This window comes from Chenopodium quinoa, unplaced genomic scaffold (assembly GCF_001683475.1).
Source record: "Chenopodium quinoa cultivar QQ74 unplaced genomic scaffold, ASM168347v1, whole genome shotgun sequence".
Lineage (NCBI taxonomy): Eukaryota > Viridiplantae > Streptophyta > Magnoliopsida > Caryophyllales > Amaranthaceae > Chenopodium > Chenopodium quinoa.
Genome location: NW_018743284.1, coordinates 200710 through 223923, shown reverse-complemented (window position 1 = coordinate 223923; position 23214 = coordinate 200710). Strand labels below are relative to the sequence as shown.

The 23214-nt window shown below is 35.3% G+C and overlaps 4 protein-coding genes and 1 pseudogene across 5 annotated transcripts; 2 read left to right on the top strand and 3 right to left on the bottom strand.

Annotated features, from left to right (window-relative positions):
- Positions 1 to 407: 407 nt before the first annotated feature.
- Positions 408 to 4602, bottom strand: LOC110735484. Its single transcript, XM_021915673.1, has 6 exons — positions 4004 to 4602; positions 2543 to 2903; positions 1409 to 1493; positions 1188 to 1274; positions 818 to 1072; positions 408 to 644 (listed from the first exon to the last, which is right to left on the bottom strand). The coding sequence occupies exons 1-6, from the start codon at positions 4168 to 4170 to the stop codon at positions 568 to 570; spliced, it is 1032 nt and encodes a 343-aa protein (XP_021771365.1). The 5' UTR covers positions 4171 to 4602; the 3' UTR covers positions 408 to 567.
- Positions 4603 to 5783: 1181 nt separating this feature from the next.
- On the top strand, positions 5784 to 9602 carry LOC110735483. 2 transcript variants are annotated; one of them, XM_021915672.1, is made up of 5 exons: positions 5784 to 5993; positions 6092 to 6396; positions 7118 to 7313; positions 7790 to 8614; positions 9011 to 9602. In XM_021915672.1, the coding sequence occupies exons 2-5, from the start codon at positions 6239 to 6241 to the stop codon at positions 9200 to 9202; spliced, it is 1371 nt and encodes a 456-aa protein (XP_021771364.1). In that variant the 5' UTR covers positions 5784 to 5993; positions 6092 to 6238; the 3' UTR covers positions 9203 to 9602. The 2 variants fall into 2 exon arrangements, with proteins under 2 accessions (XP_021771364.1, XP_021771362.1); XM_021915670.1 differs by having other exon boundaries at positions 5784 to 6396.
- A 274-nt stretch (positions 9603 to 9876) lies between these two features.
- On the bottom strand, positions 9877 to 13725 carry LOC110735482 (30S ribosomal protein S10 alpha, chloroplastic-like). Its single transcript, XM_021915669.1, has 4 exons — positions 13413 to 13725; positions 12559 to 12606; positions 10534 to 10854; positions 9877 to 10202 (listed from the first exon to the last, which is right to left on the bottom strand). The coding sequence occupies exons 1-3, from the start codon at positions 13635 to 13637 to the stop codon at positions 10543 to 10545; spliced, it is 585 nt and encodes a 194-aa protein (XP_021771361.1). The 5' UTR covers positions 13638 to 13725; the 3' UTR covers positions 9877 to 10202; positions 10534 to 10542.
- A 2056-nt stretch (positions 13726 to 15781) lies between these two features.
- Positions 15782 to 18283, top strand: LOC110735481 (pectinesterase QRT1-like). Its single transcript, XM_021915668.1, has 4 exons — positions 15782 to 16487; positions 17305 to 17500; positions 17626 to 17829; positions 17921 to 18283. Exons 1-4 carry the CDS (start codon positions 16174 to 16176, stop codon positions 18167 to 18169), a joined length of 963 nt encoding a protein of 320 aa, XP_021771360.1. The 5' UTR covers positions 15782 to 16173; the 3' UTR covers positions 18170 to 18283.
- Positions 18284 to 18570: 287 nt separating this feature from the next.
- On the bottom strand, positions 18571 to 22134 carry LOC110735537 (annotated as a pseudogene).
- Between the last annotated feature and the right edge of the window lie 1080 nt (positions 22135 to 23214).

Sequence of the window (23214 nt, the reverse complement as noted above, 5' to 3'; positions counted from 1 at the left end):
AGGAAACCTTCACCGCCCAATCGGGCGGCCCTTGCCCGGTCGGACCGGGCAGCGAAGAGAGGAATGCAGAAGAGGGCAGCCACGAAGACCTCCACCCGCCCGATCGGGCAGACCCTGCCCGGTTTGATCGGGCGGTGTGGGGTAGATGGTGTAAGTTGGCAGCCTGGGCAAATTCAAGAAACCCCCATTGCCCGATCAGGCGGCTCTTGCCCGGTCGGACCGGGCAGTGAGGGGATAGCTTGGTAGAGTGCACTCAGGAAAATCTCCCTAATGAGTTTTGACTTTCTAGACTATAAATCATTATATGAAAGAAAAGGGCTCTGCAGCTGTTAGGATCTATTGAAAAGAAGTCTTTATTCAGGAGATTAAGAAGAGAAAAAGAGAAGAAAAAAAAAATCTGAAATTGATAGAGTTGAAGTCTGTTATGAATTGATGTTCTGGAGCCTCAGAGCAACTAACCTTGAGGCTGATGACTGCTATACTGCAAAATTAAGCAATGCTAGTATACAAAATCTGGTCCTAAGGCACATAAGATAGTGTGTCAAGATGAGCAGTATCCATAGAAATCTACACTGCCGGAGAAAGAAGCTTGTCGAAACACAATGCTACAACTACTGGACCCGCCATATCTCCAGCAGCACAACCTGTGAGATCACATGGAAAGTAAGGATGACGGCACACTGTAATGGAAAACTTACATAGAGGGGGCACAGTGGAGTAGAAAATAAAAATCCTATTGAAATTTGGCTATATATAAAGAGCTCCAAACTGAAATAACATCTAGCTGAGGGGTTTGTGGTAGTATTGAAGTTCTTACCAAGCCATTGACCAGATTTAGGATGTATGTCACGTGTCAATGACGCACCAAGGCCTGCCCCGATGGCAGCAAAGATCAATGACGCAGTGCATTTGAGGGATACAGCATATATCTTCCGACCAAGAAGCTGAAGTTCCTCTGTTGTATTAACTTCTTCTATATCATCCTTAGAATACCAAAATAGACGCAAGATGGTTTTGTATACATCGTATCCAACTTGAAAAATCCAAGATGCTGCCACTCCTAGACAGTGAGCTGCTCCAATGGGAAAATAAAAATTCACCCCCAAGCAAGAATCAAGCAGAGATAAAGTCAGAATTGAAATCTCAAAAAGGTAAGTAAGAGGGAAACTTTATAATCAAAGAATCACCTCTGGCAGTTGTTCTAGTAACAGCACACATGTAAGAAGTTATTGGCAGTCCTCGCTCTGCCTTACGCACAGAAGATTTAGAAGCATCTACAGACAAATGGCAACGCAATATATAAATTGGTGTCAATAAATGTTCATTTTTTCCCTGCTTATATATATACAGCATGGTGCAAATAGCAAAGGTAAAGTGGAAAATTAGATTAGCTAAGTATACAGCATACCTTTGATAAGCTTCCATGCCATCCGTTGGGAGAAATAAGAGACGGCTAGTCTTTCTAACACCCTCCTTGTAGTAATGACAGTACTCTGAGATTTAGGGAAAAACGGACAGTCTCAGTGCAAAACAAAGAACCACTTTATTACAATATGACTATACAAGGAAAGCACACACTTTATCACAACATGAATATGCAACGAAAAGGGCAAAGACTCTTCTTTCATTTTTGAGTGATTGGTACAATTTGTGAAAAAAGAAGTTTAAGTACCATCACAGAGCAAGACGGAGACAGAAAGATTGAAGCTAAAAACTTGCAAGAAAGATATGCTAGTGACTTACACAACAAAGCATTAGTCCTAAAATGATTTGGGTATGCTAAAGAGGCTCAAAGCTAGAAGAGCGGGAGGTAACCAGAAGAGAGAGCAATAAAAGCTACATTAGTTCTTTATTTCTTTGGGACAATAAATATGAATAGGGAGATATGTTATCAGTGGGAATTAAACATAGGGAGAATTAATAGAAAGAGAAAAATGTTCATGTAAAAGGAGAAGTACTAATTCGATTGGCTTAACTAGAACCTGAACTGCAAAGAACCATTGTAATCTCAACATACTTATCATATCAAGATTGAAACTCTCTCCTAATATACGGAGATTAGCAATCATAAACTGCAAAACTCGATGCAAGGCCTCAAAAAGTTCTATTAGATCAAAATTTCAATAATGGTACTTTGGCTCACTTCTGACAGCCTGCCAATTGAGAGACACCCTTAATTATCAAATCTAGCTAACCTATCCTTTATACAAGAAATATATCATGATTCATAGATAATTACGGCAGATAAATGAAGCAATTTATTGAGAAGGTAAGCAGACTAAGTAGAAAACCTTGCAGTTATTTGGCTATAATTAAAAACCAATTTCACATCAGACAACTGAAACCTATGTATATTGGATATTATCAAATACATAGAGACAAAGGTTGCCCACAAAATAACATAAGCACGTACACATTGGATATAATCACAGTACAAGAGAAAGTAGCTAGATCTCACATAAATTACTATTCAATGGCCTAAAGTTGTATTTGACAAAAAAAGAAGACATTGTTAAATATGGAATAGTAAAATACAACAAACCTCGCGAAAAGTTTGCCTGACTGCCTTGTGGAAGGGAGTAATCAAGTCTACATGCCTCTCTTCTGAATTATCAGCAAGGAAATCTTCATCATCATCCTCCAATGCCGCACGAGGCTCCAAAAGTGGTAAATAAAACATTAAAAATGATCTCAAGGCTGTAAGCGCAAATGTACTTGGATGAAAGGCTGAGAAAAGTGATTTTAGTTCATAGTTATAGACTTTTCCAGAGTATGATAGGGATTCAGGCTCAAAAGTATATCTAGAAGCGTCATTATCCTTGGAAACATGCTCATCATAAGCCTCAGTGATGTGATCCACATCCCATGTTGTACCAGCATCACAATAAGCAATTCTGTTATTGCTGTAGACCATTATATAAAGTTCATTAGGTGAACAAAGAACCTATAAATAATACATCAAATCCCAATCCCTAAAAAATAAATAGCCAAGTATTAATCCCAAACCAGAAGCTATTTATCTTAGGAAAACTGCTTTTAATTGTACCACAAATGAAAGTGTATAAATTCGACAATAAAATGAAACAGAACAAAGACTGAAACATAGTATTGTTTTGTTAGAAAGGTCAATTATGGCAAGGCATCAAAATTTTCAAGACTTGGACGCAATAGCCTCTTAAATTTGTCCAACAGAAATCAAGAACCAAATCATTGACAGCTACGCCGTTTAAAGCTTCTTTCTTTCCAACTATTTTGTAACCAGTATATCACCATTCAATAAAAACTCTTCAGCTCAAAAATACAAAGCAGTAGACACTATACATGAGATAATAATAACACAGCAGTATAATCAAATCCTCTACTAAATACTGAGGTTCTATTGCACTACGGCTAACAGTCACATGCCCACTATGATTGACAGATACAAATGCAGCTTGAAGATGAATTTTAGAACACGGCTTAGTAAGAGTGTAAACACCCAATGTGCAGAATAGTTCATGTATCCGACCTCGCCTTACAATTTCAAAAGATCTCTAAAGTAGGAGTACACATAACAGTTCAATTTAGTTCAGTTACTTACAATCAAACCAATGAGAAAGATTACAACTTTATAGCTCGTATAGTAGGAATACACTGATATAACCCACTATCCATATTCTTTAACAGAAAAGGCTCGAATTTACTCGAAGACGGACATCGCTAATCAAAGTCTACAATCAAACAACCCCATAAACATAAGGGAGGCAGGAATATATGAAAATCTTCATCCACACTGCTTACAAATAACCAATTTACTCGTTTACTCTATTCAATTGACAATGTTCCAACCATATTATATCAATTAATATGCATATTAATATTAAAATCAAGACATACCAACATCAATTAACCAAAACCCCATTCCAAAGTATATAAAACAACATCAATTAACCAAAAACCCATTATACGATCTCAATTTTTTATAATATTAAACTACAATTAGGAAAAAAAAAATAAAAATTACCTTCCAAGAAAAGCCTTAAACCCAAAAGGGTAAGAGGCAAGAACAGAAGCGGCAGCGCCAGAGACTGCAGCTTTAGCAGATAATGAACCAGCTGAATGCAAAGTATGTGTTGAATAAAAGTTGGGATTTTTCCTCATCAGATCTAATATTAGAGCAATTCCTGACATTTTTCAATGATTTTTATAAACCCCCTTTGTTAAATTTGATCTCAAACCCCAGAAAACAAAAATACCCAATTCAATCAACTCTTTTTCACTCAAATCAATTCAATAAATCCCACAAAAAAAATTGAGGATAATTAAATAAAGATTGAAACTTTGGCCCTTTGGGCACTTATTTTTTCCTTTTTTGTTTTTTTTATTTTTTATTTTTATTGTATTGATTGGTTTTAAAAGAATTATATCATGAAGAAGAAGTTAAGGTGTAGAGAACTAGAGCAGTGAGTTGGGGGGGAGAGAGAAAAAGGTCGTTGGAATTTGTAATAAGTTTTGGGTTTGAGGGTTTTAACTAGAAAGATTAGCTTAAGCTTAAATTAAGGCTTGAGCTTTAAATCTTTAATCCTAGTAGACTTCTGACCAATCTAGCTTTTAAAGTTGAACACTTGAACTGCTCTTATTGTCGGTTTCTTGTTCGTCTTAATTCTTAAGTTTCCTCTATAATGAAAATCATTAAAGTGATTAGTGATTGATTATCTAATAATCATGGGAGATTAAAGTATTAAACAAACCCTCTATTAAGGAGTTTTTGAGTTAAACCTAAATAGATTATAATTAAATAGATACTCCGTATGTTATGATATTATTCAGATTTCATTAAAAAAAAAAAAATTAGGAACCTATACATATTGTTATTAAATTATTAGCATATTTATATATTTTTTTTAAATTTTCTCTAATGTAATTTGATTTAATTACTAAAATATATTAATCTCAAACGGTGCTTTTTCTGTGTGGTTGCCACACCATGTGGCCGAAATTACATATTCAGGGGTTACTTATTTAGTTGTTACTCAGTCGGTCAAGGGTTACTTATTATGGGGTTATTCAGTCAGTTAGTCTGTTTTCACCGGGGTTACTTATTAAGGGTTACTCAGTTGATTAAGGGTTACTGATTTTCGAGTTACTCAGTCAGTTAGCATGTTTTTTGTGTGAGAGTAACCCCTAACCGATCGAGTAACCCCTGATCGACTGAGTAATCCCTGAATAAGTAACTCATGACCGACCGAGTAATCGTTGAATAAGTAATACCGGGCATACGGTGTAGCCAGCTACATATAAAATTTGTGAATCTCAAAAATTAAGCTTTTCACCAATTAATAATATAAGGTTGAGTGAGATTTTACACAATTTGAAATGGATCACGAATAGGTTTATCAACAAATATGAGTGGGTTGTTTGTAAGTCTAAACAATAAACAAACCATGGAAATTTTGCTAGCAGATTATGTTATTAGCTTTTTTTTTCCATATAATATATGTGTGTGTTGTTTCCTTAAAGTATATTTTACGCATCTAATTCCTTTTACCTTAACTCTTTAAGGCATATAACTTCTTATACGCTCAAATTAGTTAATAGGGATGATTCAAATTAATTCACAATTAAACTAAGTATAGATGAGTTCATTACGTGAACCATAAACTAACATAAGTTAGGTTCATGGATAATTAACATCGAAGTAAGATGGTTTTGAAAAGTCAAATATTAGTGGATCAAGTTCATGCAATTCCAATTTTTAAAATATCATGTTGAACTTTATAGGTGAAATTCAATTTATAATAAAACTCTTGAATTTCGATGGAATAATTAAAAAAAATTAAAATGATTGCATAATTGAGTATTGCTTTCAGTTTTTTACTTTAAATTTAAATTCATAAGCAAAATTAGTTCGGATCAGGAAAAAAAAAAAAAAAAAACAAAACACGTACAAGTGTATAACCTCAAATCTCAATTCAAATCTTCAAAGTAGTACGTACACTGTACACAGACACAAGGTACACAACTCAAATTCTGCATTAGACTTTTGTGCATTTTATTCAAACTATTGCCGCCCACAATTCTTACCAATTCTAACTCAATTGAATTCTTCCAGGAAAATCAATATGAACCCTAATTCCATCAAACGATTCAAACCCAAATTATCGAATTAATCTTCGAATCTAAAATCCAAATATAATTAATTTGGGGTTTCCGGAAAAGGGGAAATTAGGGTTCATAATTTACACTCAAATTCCAGAAAATGCAATTAGGTGATCTTAACAAAGTTTGGGAAATTAGAGCTTTGAAAAGAAAGCCGCGACAAGATGAAGCAAAGCAAATTCTTGAGCGCATTGCTAAACAGGTTCAACCAATTATGCGCAAACATAATTGGCGGGTTAAAGTTCTCTCTGAAATGTAGTATGTCTCCCGCCTTTTTTGATTTTTTTTCTTTTTTTTTTTTCCTGATTTTTACATTCTTTTTGTTTAGTGTAAGTGTGAATTTTGTTGTTAAAAATTCCAAATTTGTTGGTTTTTGAAGGATTGGAGCTAATATTTCTGTTTTTTTCATGTTCAATTTAAAGTGGTTCCTAAATACCTATGTTCATATTGTTGATTGTTGAAGAATGGTTGTGTTTTTAGGTGATGTTATTTGAACTTTCGATTTTCTTTCGAGTTTGATAGTATGTGGTAGGAAAGTGTAGATGGTTGTTAGGTGATTGTGGCATGATTTTAAATTTTGTTGGTTTTTGTTTTGTTGCTGCATTGCTGTTCTTGATGTATAGACAATGGGCTCTTTATAATTGAATTGTAGCTTGTAGATCATGTACATTTTATAGCACTCTTGAGCTTTGTCCCCACTGCTGAACCTCGCGCCATTGTACCTAGGTTCGAGAAAAAACGAATTGTGCAGTTGAGTATACAGGATGAAACCTTTCAGGTTTCTAGCACCCTATTGTTTTTTCTGTTATGTTATACTAGGGACAAGCATGGGTTCCTTGGATTGAGTAGAAATCTGAGTGTTGCAGCACATACACACGCATACAATGTTTATTTTTCAGATCTTTGGGGTTTGCCTGGATGTTTAATTTCTATATTGCATCTCATCGACTTAATAGAAATTCACTTGCTGGCCTTGCAGTCCCAAGAGGAATGAACTTCTTGGATTGAATGTTAATCGTGGGGTAGAAGTGAAGTTGAGGCTTCGGAGGCCTGGCAGGGAGTTAGAGTTTTACTCATTTCATGAAGTGTTGGATACAATGCTTCATGAGCTTTGCCATAATGCCCATGGCCCTCATAATGCGAGTTTCTATCAGCTATGGGATCAGCTTAGAAAGGTCAGCATCAAGTTTCATACATAGTTTTAGTTATGTGACAGTCTCTATGAGCTTATGAAGTGGAAGCGTTTGATTTGAATGTGTGAGCTGACTATAAAGTAACATTTTACTTTCTAGAAACCCTAGTTCATACAACATGAGTTTATTAAATGTTATATAAAATTTTAAATTCAAATATATGGCTGGACCATAACAAATCAAGGTTCTTTTTGGGCATCAAAATCTGTTCGTTTAAATAATATTTGCTCTCTGCTTAGTTACCAGATATTCATCAAAGGAATTGCCGATCCCCTTAGGGTAGTTAAACTCATGAGTTGTTACTTGGGGACTCTTCAATACATTTTTCATCTGTGTATTTTGTGCAGAATGGTTTTACTTAGTTTACCCAAGGCTGTAAAATAAGCCATTACATATTTACATAAGCAGGTTTTGTAGTTACTTTTCCTCGTCATTTACTTTTTCCCCAACAAACGCAGGAATGTGAGGAATTGATGTCCAAGGGAATATCTGGCACAGGAGAAGGCTTTGATCTTCCTGGAAAACGTTTAGGTGGGTTCTCTCGTCAGCCACCTCTAGCTTCCCTCCACAAAACGACCCTGGCTGCTGCTGAAAACAGAAAACGTCTCAATTCCCTTCTACCATCTGGACCTTTACGGCTTGGTGGTGATAAAAACATAATGTCTTCGTTAAGCCCTGTTCAAGCTGCTGCCATGGCAGCTGAAAGGAGACTACAGGATGAAATATGGTGCGCTTCCGTTTCTGGTGGCTTTGCTGAAGATTTGGGGGATTCTGATCTCTTGGAAACAGTAGTGCCCTGTGGGCCAGCTGCTGCTAGTGCCAGTTCAAATGCCTCTGATATTAACAATGTACATTCTGGAGCTGCAGCATCTTGTAACAGGTCTCAGAATAATGTTACAAATCTCATTGATTTAAGCAACAATGTAAATTCTACCTCAATTGATGTTCGTGGCACCAAATTAAGTAAAAGATCCATTTGTTCCCATGTCAGTTCATCTGCTAGTGCCAGTTCAAATTCTAATAATGTCTCTGGAGCTGCAGCATCTCGGAAAAGGTCTTGGAATGGTGATATTACCAATCTCATTGATTTAAGCAACAATGAAAATTCTGCCTCAGTTGATGCTTGTGGCATTAAATTAAATAAAGGATCCATTGGCTCCAATGCCAGTTCATCATCTTTATCCATGAGCGTCTCATCCTCTGGGTTAACTAATCTTGATGCGGAGAACACACATGGAGAGTCTGCCACATGGACTTGTGAAACATGCACCCTGTTGAATCCTGTGAGTTACCCTTTAGTAATTTATGTGTATTTTTCTGATATCTTGCATTTTGTTAAATGGCACTCTGCATCAAAATTTTGCTTTAGTTTATCCATTGTTTGATTATCTACTTACACAACCAGAATGTTTTTGTTTTTGTTTTATTTTTTTTTTCCATTCACGTCATTGGTTAGTATGATCACATTAAGCATAAACACTATGTTTCGTAATTTACATCATTGGATGAACAATATTTGTAGCAGGTTAAGGGCAAAATTGATCAATTTTTAGCCTAGGGTTTTTGTTTTTTTACAATTTTCTTAATATATAATGAAACTTCAGCATGCAAACATCATGGAGATGGAGGTGGTATATTGTACTCGGTATTCATTAATGTTAATCATGAAAATTTTGCAGCCACTGGCTCTCGTATGTGAGGCATGTGAAACCCTGAAGCCGAAAGATATATCAGTGAAGTATAAATTCTGGTCCTGTAAATTCTGTACCTTGGAGAATTGCGTGAAACTGGAGAAATGTTCAGCATGTGGTGAATGGAGATACTCACGAGGTCCTCCGTTGTCATCATTGCCTCCTAATCTCGGCACTTGACAAGAACAGTTGAAGTTAGCTTGTTTTGGAAGTATGTAAATCTCTCAGTTGCTATATTTCTGCCAATGCATGCTTATGCATATTTGACTTGGTTTATTTATGAGATGGTCTTTTAGGGCTCCTGTTGATTCAAAGATGCTGCTGAAAAGCTACGAGAAAGATAGTGAATATTTTTGGTACTTATTTGTAAATTGGGCTTCGTTAAGTCTCATATTGGTCGACTAATTGTAGAACTAATTTCTACATAATTTTGATACTCGCTCCCCAAGAGATGCTGAAGCTGTAAAGATGACATTCATTGTGCCTATTTTGGTTAATTTTTTTCAATCAAGGAGAAAGAATATGTGATTTTCTACCTAGTAAATGAACTTTTCGTTTTCCCAACTATTTTTTGGCTAGTAGTTTTTAACCCGTCTACAACAGCTTTTGGAGGATTTGGCTCCTTGCACATTAGATTCACAAATTTCAAATTTAATCCACTACTTGTCACAACATTAGTTGGATTGATTACAGATTTTGTTTGGATAATTGGATGACGTCTAAATACACAGCAAGTACAAATTCCAAGTTAAAACTTTGGGTAATATTTTTTTTTTTGGTTGTAGACGGGATTTGATCTTATTCATAAATCATTGAGATTAACTGATATTTATAACATTTGCAAGCAGAGGAAATTGACCATGTAGCAAAAATACTTCTTTAGCAAGTAGCTACTATTCAAACAGGAGCCCTTATCGTACAGAAAAATGTACCAAAGTGCATCTGAACTGAACCTTTTGGTGGCAACACTTCCCCTATTTTCATTGAACTAGCAGTTTTTACAGGAATATAAGCAATTATACAGCTTGCATATTTTTTTGGTGGAAAATAAAGCTTACAAACGCTGGAAAAATTAACAAAGCTAACTTAATTCTGCAAATTTTTAACACAAAAAAATCCATCGAGACAGGCTTTTTGATCTTCATCTGCAACCACTGAAATCTAGCAATTTTTACAGGTCCTGGAAAAAGAAAACAATGTCAGTCTGGTACATGAACATATAACGGCAAACTTTGTAGCAAGATAAAAGTTATTCAAGCCATCATGATTATATATCTAGTTCCAACTCAAATCGTATTAAGCCATCAAAATCATGGCTGTCATATATAAATCTAGAGTCCCTTAAACATATGCGTATTTTGAATGGTCGTTTGATCTCCCAAGTTCCTCCAGCAATCAAAGTTTAATAAGGTGATAGTTTAATGTTAAACTAGTTTTGAGTCATTCAGTCCGAAAAGTAGACTGATGACTTGAGCAGTCTAATACAATAAGTAGACCTTGAGAGTTCTTACCCAAGATCTTCAGAGCTTAACTTCCACATCGACACCTGCAGGGAGATCAAGTTGCATCAACGAGTCAATTGTCTGGGCAGTTGGGTACAATATGTCAATAAGGCGCTGATGAGTTCGGATTTCAAAGTGGAATCGGGCATCCTTGTGCACATGGGGTGATTTGAGTACACAATATATCCTCTTCTTTGTTGGTAATGGTACAGGCCCCATTGTTTTTGCATTTGTCGTCCTTGCAGCATCCATTATCTGCTTGCAGGAGTCTTCTATCAAGGGGACCCAGTAGGACCTCAGCTTAATTCTTATCTTCTGCTTTGGAGCCATCTGAAATTACACATAAACTTACCTTAAGCAAAGATTTCAGTTTAAACCAGTCAAATATAAGGAAAAGATATTTACGATGTCTAGAGTCTCCCAGGCTTCAGGGTGTTACTTGGATCTTAAAAAAGTAATTGTGTCAACACTAAACACTAAATTTGTTAAATTCATTTTTCCAAGCTGAAAGCATGTCAGAAAATTGGAGTGCAAGAAAAAAGTTCTTGATGAAGAAAGTGTGATCGTCTCAAAAGCGATTTCAGACACTTCAGAGAGGGATTTGCAATAAAAACACTTTTGATAAGCTTTCAATGTCAGTTTATAAATCAGCTAGGAAGTGAGATACTTAGATGGGTTGGATAGAAGATAGCCAAAACTGCAAAAGGGCTTACAACTGTTAAAACGTTTATGGCAAACATTAGATGAGCTATGTTAGAAGTTGTGCTTGAATTGCATCTATTGGTGATGTATGGAAGGTACAGGCATATAGCATGAACTAACAAGGTATTGTCTGATCGTCAGAATGTTTGAACAATACAGAGACTGTGCTTATAGAAGAGTGAGCTCAATTAGGCAAAGAAGAAAGCAAGGGAACTATACGTAGAAGACCTGCTTAAGTTGCATCTGTCTATGAAGTATGAAGGGAAGGGCATGGTAGGAAAAAAAAAGAGCCAGAAAAATGGATGCAATCATGAACGAGAGTATGTTTCAACTCTCAAGCAGGATCAACATCAAATTTGATGGTGAAATTAATTGTAATCTAGTCTAATCTTCCATGGGTTTGTTCCTGATTATTGTTTGTTGCAATAGAATTAAGCTGCTTTCATTGAAAAGAGCTTAGAGGTATTTGTAATTCATTCGTGTCTTTGAAGTTTGTATTTCTCTGTCCTTTTCTTCTAAGGACTTCAGACTTGGGATAGGGGTTGCTCTGATTTTAATGTCTTTGGAGGGTGGTAAACCACCATCCGTATATGAACGAAATCAAATCATTGCAGAATAATACAAAACAAATGCTAGTCATTCAGAATTTGTGCCCCCCCCCCCCCCCAACCCCCTCCTATCCACAGAAGAAAAGGAAAAAGATTCAGGGTTAGAGATGAACAAAGCAACTCAAAGCTGTATTTCCTGCTATAGCAGTGTAGTCTTGCAACATTATCTTCTCTGTTCAATGATCTATACTCAGCGCAACAAAAGGACTCTTAATGAGAGAACTACTTACGAACCACGGCTTGTGTGAATATTGAAAATCAGCTTTTGACTGTCATCCCAATTTACAATTCATCTTCACTATCTAAGCATAGAGGATGACTCTAGACACAGCGATGAAGAGGTTCACAACTTTCAATGACATGTAGGTTCAACAAGGAAAGGCAGGCAAAATTAAATTTCATAGTGATGCATTAGATTATCACATCTATATAAGACTATAATGCTAGAAAACATAAAGGTCTTAAGTTTGTAGTCTATATACACTCAAGATACTTATACAACCTGGAAACATGGTTGACTCCAGAAACTTGTTCCAAGCACCCTTACAGTGAAAGTGACAAGACATAAGAAAAAAGAGCTTAACTATGGAACATCGATGGCAAATTTTTGCGTGGGTTTAAGCTTTATACACTAGCTATCTTTAAGTTATTCAACATGAAATTTTCGAAATAATTTAACTCTGTAGCATCAGGAATAGCAACCAAGGGAAGAAAAGCTCAATACCTGATCAGAGTCAGTACCAATGCTGAGAGTGGAAGTCTCAGAACCATCCTACACAACAGAATAAAACAACCATAAGGAAAGAAGAAACAAACTATTACCTTCATCTTTGACAAAAACAACATAATCTATCATAATGTCACACCTTACACAAGCACACCAGCAAAAAAAACACAAATCTTGTTACTCTCAATTTTCATTGCACCCCGACACCAAAATACTAGAACACACATGCCCGCACACACATACACACATCAACAGGAGACTGCTGCAGTGTAAATGACCCACTTAAGATGCACTTATATCACAATTACATTCCACAACAAGCACATTATTCCAAGACATATTCCTCTTAAGCTAACGAATAAAACCAGGAATTCAAAGGGATTTTTTTTTTTCCACACTAAAACTATGCACATAACATATAAATTTAACTTCATTTCATATTAAAACTTAGCAAAAATTTCTCAACTACAAGCTCACAAGTAAAACCAAGAAGCACTATATAGCAAATTTCAGAACATCAGAGCAAATTAATGATTTAATTATCTAAAATCAAAATTATTATATACACATTTCACAAAAACAAACAATTTACAAAATTATGATTTTCTCATCTCAAAATTCAGCACAAATTACTCATTATATACCAAATTTAAGAATATCTAAACAAAGCAATGACTCAATTATCCAAAAATAACAAAATTATCAAATACCCATTTCACCAAAATATGCAAATCACACAATTAAGAAATACCCATCTCAAAATTCAGCACAAATTACTCACTACAAGTTCAAAACCAAGAAACTAACACAAATAATACAATAAATCCCTATATTAAACCAGAAAATCAGACCTGAAATGAATCTGGGGAAGTTTCGACAGCCTCCAAAGTTTCAGGAGCAGCAAAAGTAGTGAAATTAGAGGAGTTGGAGAAGGTGGATGATTGTTGAGTAAGAGTTAGGGTTCTTCTGAGGTTTAAGAGAGAAGGAGAGGTAAAGTCAAGTTTGGTTGAAGAAGAAGATGTATTACGAATTGTAAGAGGAGAAAATAAAGCAGCTGAAATCGAAGAAGTCGCCATTGTTGTCACCCAAACACGCCTCTATCTCTTCTCTCCTCCCTTAGCCTAGTGGTTTGGTTTTACAGGGTTATGTTATCCGAAAACTTTCTTTTCTTTTTCTTTTTTATTATTTTTTTCCAATTGTTTTTAAAGGATTATTTTTTTAAAAAAAAATAAATTACATCCTCCGTTCTTTTACAGTTGACCCGCTTTGACTTTTACAAGAAAAAATATATACATGCAAGATTTTTTTGAATTTGTCTCAATGAGTACTATCATAATGTATAACTTTTTTAATTTTTACTTATGAAGAATTAAACTTATTAATCGTTAAAGTTTTGCATTGACAAGCGTGATAAAATAAACAAGTCAAGTAAAAAAAACAGAGGAAGTATTTATTAGACTTTTGCTTATTTGGCGGTCTGTAATCTTTACAAACCGCTACTATTAGCCTATGGTCATTTTACAGGCTACGAAGTACAAACACATTTCAGGCAACAATCTAGTGATTATAATGACTTTTTTTTTCTTGGATAGATGAAGCATTTTAGCAAATAACCATATTAAACGTTGTTGTGATGTATAAGAGTGGGCCACATAACTTTGGTGTCTGATTATGTAAAGGGCTTCTTAGCATGAAAGTATGGAAGTGTATGAATGTAAAGTAGTCTAGTTGGTAATAAAATAAGCGAAGGAATGCCTAAGAATGAGTAATGTTTGCGTCAAACATTGCATATTGTTAGATTATTGTAGAAATATAGGCGAGATTCAATTTCAGCTCATACTTTAACCGATTGAAGTAGTTGGTGTCCTCCATTTGTGATTCATATGCAATGAAGAGTAATATTACATTTCAATGATGTAATATGGAGAGTCAAGCATTTAAAAACTAATTAATTTAACTAGTTTATTAAATTGTTTAAATCAACTTCTTGACATAAAAGAGAATACTTATAATCTATTCTCTTAATGATGAGTAACTTATCTATATATCGTGAATTAAAGGACATAAAAGAGGATATCTTCCAAAAAAAAAAAAAATCATCCTATAATTTCTATAGTTGTTCATAGAACAATATACTCCATATCCTTTATGAGACCTTAAGTCAGTTCAATCAAATTTCTAAGAGGTTCTCTTACTTCTCTATACTTTAATGTTTTATCAAAATTTTCAAGAGTAAAGAAGATATAGAACAAACCATTAAGCATTGCCATTAAATTGTACTTCATATGAACCAACAAGCTACACAAGTTAGCATGCATCCAGTGCACAGCTATTTTGCCTATTTACTTTAGATGTAACTATGTAACATAACATTTTCAATAAGCTTAAATATTGACTTGTACACAAAACTTTGAAAATGGATTTATTGTAAGTCAAATCATTCTTATGAACAAATAGTAACATTGTCATATTGACATACATCTTCTTTGAACGAGACAATGATGAAGTTTCTTGAGCAAATAGAATTTCTTGGGCGTGACATGCACACATGTGATATGCTTACTGAATTAAAGTATATTCACAAAATCATACTAACGATAAATAAAGTACGTTATACACTCATCATCTCTTATTCAAAAGTTGAATTGTCGAGAGTTTTATTCCTATATAATTCTTATATACATCTTTCTCTTTTTCTATCAATTAAGGCGTTGAGAGTTTGATTCTTATAGAAAACTGATTTCCTCTTTCAAACACCCACACTAAGTAGACTCTACATAAACCAATCCAATATACACACATTCTTTATTTTTTCGAAATTGTTATTAGAGTTTAAGACTATATGTAGAAGTCTAGGTTGTAAATGCATTGAAGGTGTGATTTTATACAAACATTTTTAGATACTTAAAACCCACATTAATGGCAAGTACAACGGCATAGTGCTTGCTCAAATAGAAAATTTTCATTTTTCCCATGACTCTTTGCCTCACTTCATTATTTTATAGGCTCTTACAATATGAATGAAACAGTAAAAAAAAATCAGCAAAAACATTAATATTAACTATTTAAGGCAGTTATTTTAACTCCTTCTAGCTTCCTCTTTAATAACTACCCCATTAAAATTCACTCATAAAAATATTTTTTTGAGGGAAAGGATATAACCATAATTAAACTTTAAATTATTTATTAAAAATTAAAATCAAGAACATGTAACCATTTTCTTTGCTCTCAAGTTTAACCTCACTTTCTTAACTACTCATTCTTTCACTGAACTTTTAGAACAATCTCAAAAAAATGCAAATTCTCAACTCCTCCATTATCACTACAATTTCATCTTACCCAAAATATAAATTTGGGATTATAATAATTCTAACACTCTTTTTATGACACCCATTTTTCATCAAATTAACACAAAAATAGCAGAAATTAACCAGCATTTACACTCAAAAATTAAATTAGTTTACCACCGAAGTGTCACACAAAGTAGACGCTCCAAGTATTAAATTCTCTCTCCTTTTTCACATTCCCATCAAAACCAACAATACCCACTTCAAATTTCATCAAATCCTTCAATTTTAGCAATTACCCACACAAATCCACATAATTTGAGCTATGTTACTGAGAAAAGTACAGATACTCTGTTTTCTGGGTGTTTTAGTTGAGTTGGGATTTTGTCAAAATTTTACCAGAAGTTTTGCAAGAGATTATAATTATATAACATGGGATGATATTAAGGTTGATGATTATAAATATTTGGTGTCAAACAGTGAGATTAAAGATAAGCTAAATTGGAATAATAGTGGGGTAATTGTGGTTGATCAAAGTGGAAAAACAGGGGATTCAATTACTGTTCAAGGTGCTGTTGATTTGATTCCTTCTGGGAATTCTCAGAGAATTAGGATTCTAATTCTTCCTGAAATTTACAGGTATTTTGTAAATTGAAATTTGATGATTTTTGCAGAATTTTGTATGTTCATTATTTTTTTTGTGCAATTTTTGTTTCTAGATTTTCTGCGGTTACTGAGTTGGCAGTTCTGGTGTTTTGAGTCGTATTTTTGGAGCTAGTGGGTGTTTACCGCTCGACAGTTACGCTGGACTTTTTTCTTTTTCTTTTTTTTTTTTTTTGTAAATTTTTTTTTTCTATTTTGTTTTTTTGGAGCGGAAATTTAGGTCGGGTGCTTTTATTGCAAATCATGATTCGCCAAAACAAGATTATTTCGAGGGAATGAGACTATACATGACTAACTCGAGTTTCGAACAACTATGAGTGTTTCATCTTGCTACTAGATGAACCACAAAGTTAGATTTTGCTTCCCCCGCGTTTTTTTTTTTGTGGAAAGGAAAAACTTCGTACCTACTAAGTTCTAACTTGGGAAATATTTTGGGAATTGCTTGTTGAAGTGAACGAGACATTTTGGTTATTGATGGAAGTAGTATGATTTTATATGAATGAAGAAAATTAAACAATATGTATCGATAATTTACTATTCTCCTTTTTTTTTTTTTTTTGCTACGTACTTTATATCAAATCCCTATCAATAGGAATTAACACAAGGAATCTATATTTCAAGTTAGATTAATACAATGTTTGTTAAAAAAAATTTTGAAGTTATTTTTCTTTTTTTTGTGGAAAAAGTTGATAAGATTGAGACATGTACAAGTATTTGGTAGGAAAATCAATATATTTTGGTACTAGATAAGTAAATATACTTAATTTTGAGTATGATTTTTGTTGTTGAGCAGGGAAAGGGTAGTTGTACCAAGCTCCAAGCCTTACATTTCCTTCATTGGGACAGAAAACCAGACTTCTAATACAGTAATTACTTGGAATAACAAAGCTTCTGATAGAAATAGTAATGGTGCTGAACTTGGAACTTTTGGTTCAGCTACCATCAGCATATTCTCTGATTATTTTTGTGCATCTGAGATTACTTTTGAGGTACCTTCTCATTCTTTTTCTAGTATTAGAGACTGTAACCTTCTCGACGTGTCTTTTGAAAGGGTTGCTCGTCGACAATTGAACACAAGTAACCTTTTTTTTTTTCGCTTACATGATGGGTGCAGAATACAGTAGTGGCAATACCAGGAGGATTGGGGATGCAAGCAGTGGCACTGAGAGTATCAGCTGAAAGGGCAATGTTCTACAAAGTCAATATCCTTGGTGCTCAAGATACTCTCTTAGATGACACAGGATCACACTACTTTTACCACTGCCTCATCCAAGGATCAGTCGATTTCATATTTGGCAATGCAAGATCATTATATCAGGTAACCTGAAAACAAAACATTCCCTCTATCGCGCTTTAAAGACTTTTTGGCCTTTTATGTTCTTCTGATATTGAAGAAATACATACAACAGAATTCAGTTCTTCATTCAATAGCCAATCGATCAGGAGCAATTGCAGCACATCATCGAAATACACCTGAAGAAAATACCGGGTTTTCATTCTTAAACTGTACAATCAATGGAAGCGGATTGATTTACCTGGGAAGAGCCTGGGGGCCATACTCAAGAGCAATATATTCATACTGTGACATTGATGATATTATTGCACCAGAAGGGTGGAGTGACTGGGGTGACCCAGAAAGGCAGAAGTATGTATACTGAACTACGGCTAAAACTTGCATGATATATGAACAAAGATACGAAAAGTTTAACTATACTGATACAAATAATTCTGGTTTTGGCGTTATGTTTTTTAGGACGGCATTGTTTGGTGAATTCGAGTGCAGTGGGAAGGGAGCAAAACACAACAAGGCGGGTAAAATGGGCAAAGTCTTTCACTATTGAGGACGCCAGGCCATTTCTCGACATGGAATTTATTGACGGCAATAAATGGTTGAGACTATAGCTAACAGTAACAATCGGATAAAATATGTAGGACTAGTCACTTCAATTGGTTAGCTCTCTATGTAAACATGTACAATACAAAGCATACACAAAATTCTTTCAGTAAAAAAACACCAAATTGTTTCCAGCATATTGTCCTAAGATTCATTTTAAAGATTAACAACTCCAGAAAAGTTCATGTCTTCAAAATATAATTAGTCTACTCTCTACGAACCAATGGAAATTTGCAATACACTTAATCACAGTATATTTACAAAAGGTTAACGACTACTTTTGTTAGTAATGCCTTTTGAACTGTTGTTTGGAGTAACCAACAATGGCAAACATTAAGTGGTGGCTGAAAGTTTATTTCACTACGACTTTAGATCATACAAACTAGAAGTTCACCTTAACGTTACAACAGGAAACATAAAATCTAATTCACTTAAAAGGTACTCTATAACAGCTGGAATTTGATCCAAGGCATTTCCTAGGAATTTAACTAAGAAAACCAATTTGGAAGACTCACCTAATTGCTGTACACCTGGGAGTATTGTCTCAAATGCAAGATCAAATGCCATCAACATCACCTCTCGCTCGCTACAGGAAATCTACACTAGTTTGTACAATAACAGTTTGAGGAACAGCTCTAGCCTCTAAGCGACACCTGTGCATTCCAAAACTTCATCAGCCTGAGCAGTAGTTTCCACATCAGCCTGAGCAGCAGTTTCCACATCAGCCTGTGCAGCATTTTCCACATCAGCCTGTGCAGCATTTTCCACTACAGCCTGAGCAGCAGTTTCCACATCAGCCTGTGCAGCAGTTTCCACATCATCGGTACCTGATTCACCCTCCTTACAACCATCATCTTCATCGTCAACAATTTTCTGATCATCAACATCGCAGCACAAATCTTGCAAGCTGACATCATCACTTTTGTCATTGACATGGTCTTGCAAGCTGACATCATCACTTTTGTCATTGACATGGTGACCAGCATTATGATCATCTTTGTCTGAAGAGGAAATTTGTTCGGCATGGCCAACAGAAGAGGCTGGAGCAGGCAAGTCAACTAAGTTATCCTCATTTTCATTGTCTTTAATTTTGACGGCAGAATCATCAGCAGCATTTTCCTTCCCGAGGATTGAGACTATAGGTTGTGTAGCTTCAGCATTGATATCTGAAAGTATATTAGGATTCGCCTTAACATCAAACCATTCTCCACCCAACCAATCTCGGGAAACTCTGAGATCCTTTCTAAGTACATCTAAATACTTGTTCTCACCTGATAAGATAAAAAAAAAGTAGCATTAGAAAACATAAAATAGGCACATAAACTGATTAACTTAATGCCTGATGACTAAAAGGGGAGAAAAAAGGGACGGCTAGTACCTGGAACATAAACCTGTACTTTATCATTTCTGGCACTGTTAACTACAGTTACAACACCTTCCCACCAGCCATCACTCCACCATGCATCCACAGGAGCTCCAATTCCAAATTCAACATCTACAGCATCGCTGGCATCGCTGATGGAGGACAAGGCCTGATTGTAGGTCGTCCAGGACATCGCATGCCAAGCTTATCTGGTGCAGCCATCCTAAAAGCTGGAATCCATTCCTGAAATTTATCAAACAGCATAAATCAACAATGTCGACATATATTAGTTGTATCCTCAGAAAAAGTAAAGAACCAACCAACAGTAGCACATTACATATAGACTATACTCCCTCCGATTTTATAAGTGTTACATTTTGACCGGCACATAGTTTTAGGTGAATTAATTGACTTTAATATTATAAGATGTAAGTGGGGTAGTTGGGGTATTAAAAAAATTATAAGAAAATGTAGTAGAGTTAATATTGTATTAAAAGTAAGGGATGTGAGAGGGAAAAAAGTACAATAACAAAGTAGTTAGACATATTAGCAAATGCCCCTAATTAGTCCTGGAGTAAGTAAGCTAATGCTATTACTTCATCATGTTAGGACTTCAAAAGGGCAATATGAACTTCAACTATCAAAGAAAAGTTATAGTACTCTGTGAAGTCACGGTCTTGTTGCTAGAGCTCACTCAAAATATATTTTTTAATCCAGCAGCCCATTGAAGCAGTTACACAAGTAAATTTTCATCTCTAGATCACATAAAGATGCTATGCTGAGAAGAAATTCACTAGTTGCCAGAAAAGGAAAAGAGATCTCCAACCAAGAGAATCTCACAATCAAAACAAAAAATGCATTGCAAGTGATGTAACAGGAAGAACAGATCAACTGAAAGGAATGTAACATGCAACTGGCAAACAGCCCAAGCATTGATTTTATGATAGCCATGGAGTAGTTTATTTGCATAGCACTAAGACCATTACATTGCAATAGAGTATAAGGACACCACCAAATAAAATCAAATTTTAATCTAACTCAAACTTTAGCCAAGTGCACCAAACAGGGGTTAATATTTCCAACAGAACTAAATGGCCATTTGAATCTTATAACAGCCAGAAACAATGATCTTCAAGGAGAAAATCATTAAATGTCATTCCAGGCAGTCACTAAGCAACTCATCATGAATCAAATGCAAAAGACATTAATTGAGTACCTCAAGGTTTCCACATCCATCTTGGTCCTCCAGATCCCTATATTGGAGCTTCATCTGCTTTCGAGATATCTCCAAGACAATACATCTAAACCAACAGCCTCGAATGCCACTGTCCTGGCACAGTAGCTCTATTTTTGTCATCTACCTTAAAAAACTGGATGTGTGACCGCTGGAATTCCCCATTCTTTAAAGAAAACAACCTCTTATCGCAAGCATCAGTGTTACCATTCTTAGAAAATGGTCCACGCATAAATTTCTTCCTTTCAAAGCCTTCCGCACCATGAGTTGTCAAAAAGCTTTCTCTGTCCCCATAATTCCTAGTTCTCTTAGTCCCTTTTGCTACATTATCATTTGATCCAAACATCTTAACTTTATTCCCAATCACCCCACGGCATACAGAGTCAGAATTCAGAAAGGAATCAGACTCTAAACAAGAAATATATAGGCTGATTATTTATAACCCCGCAATTTCCTAAGATCAAATGGTTTAATTTTGTTACTTCTAAACTGACGGCAACAAAGATGTAGCTTTCCCAGCAAAACCATCTGGAAGGCCCTCTAAGCATTTTTTCAAAATGCTCACGGGTTAAGACTATAGCAGGACCATCAACACACTCAACACTTATCACCTGCGTGTAAGGTGTAATGTAAACTTCCTTCGGGTGAGCATTCCGTATACGAACTATACCCTTCACTTCTTGACTGTGATGAAACCATCTGACTTTAACTTTCTTCATCCCCTTCTTATCTTCGTACATATCCTCTAGATAGGCAACATAACGATTTCCCTCTTTAGCCATCACAAATACAAATGCTTGAACCTGATAGCAGCAAAGTGGAATTCATTAGATTACAATCAAAATAACCCTAATGACTGAAAAGGTTACTTTCATGTGCAAAAGCCATGAAGATGTGAACCCATGACCCTTGCATGTAACTAGTCATTACATGGAACTAAATTTTTCAAAAAGGTAAAGAAATCAAAGTCTGGACGTTTTTTTCTTAATATTCAACAAGGCTCACTTTTCTCTCGTCAACCTAGTATAACACTGTTATGAGTGTTATCAGTTATGTAGTTCCTTAAATGGTTATTTCAGTAGTTTGATACCTTTTGAGGCATAGAGTTGAGTATGACATGCATAGGATACATGGACACTTCATCCAACTGCCATGTCCGTGTCAGACACCGACACTCGTGGGACACACGACGATACGTCTCGGACCGTATCCTACTATGATATGAACTGTTCAACTTTTTTTTAATGAGAAAATTTAAGAAAAATAAGATAAATAAGGTAATTTTTAAATAATATGGGTGCCTTCATATATAGCTCATTGTTAATATGATACAATATGATCTAATGAAAATGACGGAATGACAAATATATGGTCAAATTCTTTTTTTTTTTAAATATATTATATGAATTTTAACATCTCGTACCCGTGTCCCTTATTTTGAGATAAACGTTTTCCCGTACCCGTTTTGTACCCGATCCGTGTCAGTACCTGTTCTTGTGCAACCTAAGTTTTCTAGATAGTCTCTTGGTGGTCATCATAATTCTTAATTTAGATTTGAAAGCACAGATAAAGTAGGAGTAAAGAAGGAAAATTCAGCAATGGTCAGAGGCGTCAAGTGCATATTTGGCTGGGCACTGGGCAGGCAACATAAGTTGCATTGATGAATGCAGGGGTTTGACCTCTACCATTTCCAGAAATCAGCATGGATCACCATGCATATTGGCAAAACCATGGCATGTTATAGATACTGCTGAAGTTGGTCCGTGCACAACATATGACATGTAATATTGTAAATAATCTGCTACCTTATCCTTAAAGTTTTTTTCCCATGTTAATACCCACTCCCATTTGGACATATTCATGGTGTGAAGAGAAAGAGAGCTGTTTTCTCTCTTTTCCACGAGATTAGGGTTTCTAACAGGGTACTATACACATCCAATGAGCACCATTGAGATTGTAAGAGCCGGGGGATCTATTATCTTTGCACTCATTGATCATAGTGAATAGCAACCACCTTTAGAGTGTATTTGGATAAAGAAAGGCGAATGAAAAAAGAGGAGGTAGGGTGTGATGGATCCGGGTCAGCCACAGCCTATTCGGGTCTATGCTAGAAGGAAAGTCAATGGGGAAAACCAAGAAACCAAGACTAACGGTGGGATGTTCAAAGCAGGGGACCAAGTCAGCAAGATAAAAGGGTAGCAGAACCCACGGC

Bases quoted from the DNA above. Each gene is read 5' to 3' on its own strand.
- LOC110735482 (XM_021915669.1), bottom strand. From the start codon at position 13,637: ATGGCGACTTCTTCGATTTCAGCTGCTTTATTTTCTCCTCTTACAATT. The intron at 12,607-13,412 runs GTCTGATTTTCT...TCTGTTGTGTAG, and splicing joins CTTCCCCAGATTCATTTCAG to GATGGTTCTGAGACTTCCAC. The intron at 10,855-12,558 runs GTATTGAGCTTT...GTGTAATTTCAG, and splicing joins TTGGTACTGACTCTGATCAG to ATGGCTCCAAAGCAGAAGAT.
- LOC110735483 (XM_021915672.1), top strand. From the start codon at position 6,239: ATGCAATTAGGTGATCTTAACAAAGTTTGGGAAATTAGAGCTTTGAAA. The intron at 6,397-7,117 runs GTATGTCTCCCG...CTGGCCTTGCAG, and splicing joins AAAGTTCTCTCTGAAATGTA to TCCCAAGAGGAATGAACTTC. The intron at 7,314-7,789 runs GTCAGCATCAAG...CAACAAACGCAG, and splicing joins TATGGGATCAGCTTAGAAAG to GAATGTGAGGAATTGATGTC.
- LOC110735481 (XM_021915668.1), top strand. From the start codon at position 16,174: ATGTTACTGAGAAAAGTACAGATACTCTGTTTTCTGGGTGTTTTAGTT. The intron at 16,488-17,304 runs GTATTTTGTAAA...GTTGTTGAGCAG, and splicing joins ATTCTTCCTGAAATTTACAG to GGAAAGGGTAGTTGTACCAA. The intron at 17,830-17,920 runs GTAACCTGAAAA...TACATACAACAG, and splicing joins ATGCAAGATCATTATATCAG to AATTCAGTTCTTCATTCAAT.
- LOC110735484 (XM_021915673.1), bottom strand. From the start codon at position 4,170: ATGTCAGGAATTGCTCTAATATTAGATCTGATGAGGAAAAATCCCAAC. The intron at 2,904-4,003 runs GTAATTTTTATT...AATGGTCTACAG, and splicing joins TTTAAGGCTTTTCTTGGAAG to CAATAACAGAATTGCTTATT. The intron at 1,494-2,542 runs GTTTGTTGTATT...CCTAAATCTCAG, and splicing joins TCAGGCAAACTTTTCGCGAG to AGTACTGTCATTACTACAAG.